Source organism: Montipora foliosa, chromosome 9 (genome assembly GCF_036669935.1).
Source record: "Montipora foliosa isolate CH-2021 chromosome 9, ASM3666993v2, whole genome shotgun sequence".
In the NCBI taxonomy this organism is placed as follows: Eukaryota; Metazoa; Cnidaria; class Anthozoa; order Scleractinia; family Acroporidae; genus Montipora; species Montipora foliosa.
The window spans coordinates 6,646,653-6,651,652 of NC_090877.1; the positions used below are offsets into that span (position 1 = coordinate 6,646,653).

Consider the following 5,000-nt stretch of genomic DNA (forward strand, 5'->3'; position numbering starts at 1 on the left):
TTTTGAATGAAGATTTTAAGGAAAATATAAACAATTCAGTGGTTTTTTCATTGTCAGATCTGAATAAGAAAGCATTTTGTCAAAGCATTCTGGTCTTGGTAGTAAGAAGACGCCGTGATGTACATGGGCTATTCAAAACCAGCCTATTTTATTTGTTTATTTATTTATTTAGCGTGTGTGCCTCGAGGTGGTGAAACGCGGGAAGTTGAGGGAGAATATCTGGTTTGCTAAGTGCTCTCCAAACTTCCTAAGTGCATCACAACTCGTAATATGCACAACCTGATGAACAGGTTTTGTCGTATCTTGACAGAGAAAATCCAGCAAAGCAAGAAACACAGGTCAAGCTTACTTACGTCCCCATTGTGAAGAAGCATGCTCGCGCGCACCGATTTGGTTGAGTTGATTTACTTGTCATTAAGCAATATTTTGTACAACTACAATTCCTTGACAACTGTTATTGCACTACAGATGAAATAAAACAACCGGCATTTATCGGTCACGTTCAAAACGATAAATTGGCGGATTCCGCAAGGTAACTAACTCAGTTGAATCAATTCAGTCCAACTTAACGGCGCACCGTGACTGCAAGTATCAAGAATGGACGACGGAACTAAATGGTGGATAGAGTTTGTGTTTATAATGGTGGTATTATTGATTGGGCTTTTTGGAAACATATTTGTCCTTATCATCGTACTGGAAAAGGAAACTAGGAAAACAATCAACGCAATATTTGTCACAAGCTTAGCATGTGCCGATTTAGTGCTACTGTGCTTGGACTCTCAGTTTTCCTTCCTCCGACAATTTGACGTAACTGTTCCGTGTGTATTCCAAGCATTCACATCGACAGTTGTTACGACTGGTTACAACGCGGGGCTTTTTACCATAACATCGACTGCAGTACATCGATGTTATCTTGTCACTCACCCGTGGAGACCAAAACTAAAACGAAGGACTGTATTGATGTGGGTTTCCCTCGTGTGGTTGGTGGCTTTCACGTTCGCTATGCCTCTTCTCTTTGTTATCAAACCACTGAGAGGCCCCGGCCTGTGTGATGAGGTTTGGCCTTCGTTAGGTATGCGCCGGGCGTATACTGCAATACTTACCAGCGTTCAGTTTATAATGCCGCTTATCGTAACAGCAAATTGTTACTTTAGAACATGGCTGTTTTTACGGAGACGGCCCGTCGTACCACGAAGCAGATTGAAAAGCGAAAGTACTACACAGGAAGAAACCAGTCGAGAGAGTTCTGCAATTCTGAAAACTGTGGCAGTTATTGTTTTATTATTCTTGGTTCTTTTGTTACCGACGCAAGTTGCTTGGTTGCTTTCAGATTTCAAAAATGTTTCTTACGACGAGTTGTGGACTGCATCAGACATTCTTACAAGAATGCATAGCTGTGTGAATCCGCTTGTGTATGGTATTATGAACAAACGTTATCGTCAAAGTTACTTCAAGTTCTTATTGCGCATCTTCGGATTCTGTTGCCATCACTCGTGTTATCACTCGTCAAGCGAGCCGTCAACAACACAAGCACCGCTGGAAAATCGCATGTCCGATTCAGTCGGTCCAGTGGTTTTCAAATTCAACAGAAACGCCACTGACCAATCGGAGTAAAGGAAAGGAAAGGAACTTTCTTTAAGTGTCTTGCCGTTCTAGCGCTGGAGCACTAATTGGGGACACTGTAAACTGAAATTAACAAGTAACGCAAATCAAGTCAAATGTTGGTTTTTGAGGAAAGGGGAAGTACCTGGAGAAAACCTCTGCAGAGTAGAGAACCAACAAACTCAACCCACATATGACGCCGAGTCTGGGAATCGAACCCGGGCCACATTGGTGGGAGGCAAGTGCTCTCACCACTACGCCATCGCTGCACCCCCACCATTCTTCGCGTGCATGCAAATATCAACTAAGAAAACGTGCAAAGGCCATCAAATACAAATCATTCCGTGGGATGCCGTAGGCAGCCACGACAACAATTCGGGCCCATTCCTTTTTTTTTCTTCGACGTAGTCTTCGTAGTCTCCAATTGCAATGTTTTTTTTTTTTTAATTCCCGTATCCCGCGAGGGTGAAGCTGTATCGAAGGCGTTGATCGATGATCGAGCACACGCGTTTATAGGACAGCGGTCGAAGAGTGTAGCACGTCTTGTAAGCTACATGTTTTACCAACACAAAAACAAACCTAAACATAGATAAAGCTAACCTTAATTGCTGTCTTTGATGTACGAAGGTAGTGACTTGGCTATGGGTGTCATGATTTCGTCTAAATAGCTCGAGGTAAGTGCGGTTGGGCAACTGCATGCTGAAACAATTGGACGGCCTGGGTTTGTGAATTTTAGGTTTGATAGAAATGCATGGGGTCCTATACGGCGTTCCGTTACGGACAAAATCTTCAAAACGAGTTCATACAATATTAAACGCGCACAAATAAATCGAAACTTGTTCATTTAATATCAAAACAGCAAAAAATAAATAGAACCGTACAAAAATAAATCGAACCGCATACACCCAATTGCAAAAACGTTGTCATAGAAAAATGAAAAAAAAGCAAAAGCCAAATGGGAATTAATTAGGCTAATAAGCCCAATGAATTCATTTGCAGCATCCACGCATGGACGTCGTAATCACCGGCTGTTATTTTCATCAGCTATCGTGGAATCGAAAGCAGAAAATTCTCATTTCGAGCCAAGTGCGTGGGGATTTTTGACGACGAAACAATCAAAAGCTGGTCAGCGGTTGGCAAAAATGGGCAGGTAGGTACTTCATATATAGTAATTATTATGGGCTTAGGACCTTCCTGTCACTAGCGTGACGTGTTGTTTTGAGGTATATAAAAATGTCGGTGAGAAACCAACTCGCCCATTACGAATTGGGAGAATTCTTTCGTTCTTTGCAAGACTTATTAGTGCTTTCACTTAACGCAAGCTTGTCGTTCGACTCTGCTGAATTCCTTTCACGACGCCTCGACGTCTTTAAGACTACGAGTTTCGTATTGGTTCGAAGTACAACTGCTTTCTGATCTCGACACTCTCTTATTTACTGGTAGTCAACAAAGGCAAGGCGAGGACTTCTCTTATTTCGCTTTGCACGCAGAGGAGGAAGAACAACTTTCAACCGTCAGAGTGGGTGTTGTGAGATCAGGTGTTCCAGGCCGCCCGAGGCTCGATATTTCAGAAGATTTGTTGGAAGTACTTCGTAATGGAGCTGGATTTCGCTGGGCTGCCATAGCAAGAAACCTTGGGACGTATACAAAACATGAACCATGGACCCGGTCCATGGACTACCCCTGTGGATCACCCCTTATTTTGTAAAGTTACAAGCAGAAAAATCTTTAGACGAAAGAGAGAAGTGATTGTCGCACTTATCTGGACAATTTAAGCAGTAGCCCATGACTACGAGCGAACAACTCCCATATTAAGCCTATGTCAAGGCAGTTTTGCGGACCATTCTACTCTTAGACTACCTTTTCCTCAAGAAACAAAGAAATTTCCCGTTCGGTGACGCTGTGACGTCAATAAATCGCGGTCTCTAAAAACGTCGCTCCTAGGTATGGGATACTGATTTAAGCAATTGTCTCTTATAGACACCTATGCCACCTAATATGTAGTTGACCACTTTCTTAGTGGCTTTTCAAGGTCAATGAACAACACTTTGTGGGGAACTTTGCCAGACTGCTTTTGTAGATATACCTACATGCTACATGGTAAATGCTCGCATGATATGTACACGCAACCCTCGCCTACGCACGAAGATCTCGCGCAACCCTTCGCGGTTAATTAAGAAAAAAACAAATGACGAAATATTTCCTCGGCCATTACAGGAACCTACGGTTTATCGTCCTTATCCGAGAATACTAGAGAGTCTAACCATTTGCAAATGTCATAACAAAGGCAGCATTTTTTCTTCAGTTATTTAAAGACCCAGAGTGTTGGTCCGGCCGGGATTTTGATCCCGCGACTCCTCCCGCACAGTAGTCCGATGATCAACCACCTGGGCCAACCGGTCGGCTGAGTCCAGACCTACAAGCGTGGCATAAGACAGGCCAGGCCAAAAAGGCATGCTAAGGCCCCAAGAGGACGAAGTATGCAAAACATGACTTGCTCCCAACTGAGTGGCTTCATAGTTCAGTTGGTAGAGCATTGCAGGGGCATCGCAGATGTCATGGGTTCGAATCCCGTTGAAGCCTTTCATGTCTCTGTGAGAGACTAATTATTGCTTAAATTGTCCAGATAAGTGCCAGGCTCGTCTAAGATTTTTCTGCTTGAAACTGTACAAAATGAAGGGTGGTCCACAGGGGTAGTCCATGGACCGGGTCCACAGTGGTGGTCCATGGACCTGGGGTCCATGTTTTGTCTACGTCTGAACCCTTCGTGTTTCCGAAAGAACTTTGCGGAGGCGGAGGAAAGAGTTTGGGGTCATTAGCTTAACAGAATCATTCACTGACATAGATAATACCTCCCTGGGCGAAATTTTTACAGAAATTTTGCATGTGAATCCGAGAATTGGATTTAGATTGGTGCAAGGTGCTCGATGTCGACGAGGAATAACAGTTCTGCGACGCCGCATACTGGGGGCAATGTGAAGAGTTCGGGTTAACCTTTATATGGGGGGTTCTTTAAATATCAAGAAGAGTTGACCCCCTTTAACGTAAACATGGCTAATATGTTCATAACATTGAAAAAAATTTATAATGAAACAAATGCACGAAACTCTACCACTAAACCTCCTTAAAGACGACTTCGTGGTTCGATTTACTCTTCGCCTCCCCCACTTCCCCCCCCCCCCCCCCCCCAAGGTTTCCTCTTGCATAGGGAATGAAACGACCCGATCGAGCCCTTGGAATAACTCGCCCAGACGAGACAGAGGTTGACGTGGAAGCAAGCGATATTTGGAACCGATCGTTGAGTTCGAGCTGGACGCCCGAAAAGGAAAGCCCGGCTGCAGGGCGAACGCTACTAGGGGTTGAATCGACTTCATTTGGATTTGTTGGTAGGTTGCTAA

At 43.9% G+C, this 5,000-nt stretch overlaps 1 protein-coding gene across 1 annotated transcript; it reads left to right on the forward strand.

Annotated features, from left to right (window-relative positions):
* The first annotated feature begins 597 nt into the window (after positions 1-597).
* On the forward strand, positions 598-1,614 carry LOC137971403 (neuropeptide Y receptor type 1-like). Its single transcript, XM_068818237.1, has one exon. It carries the CDS (start codon positions 598-600, stop codon positions 1,612-1,614), a length of 1,017 nt encoding a protein of 338 aa, XP_068674338.1.
* Positions 1,615-5,000: the final 3,386 nt, after the last annotated feature.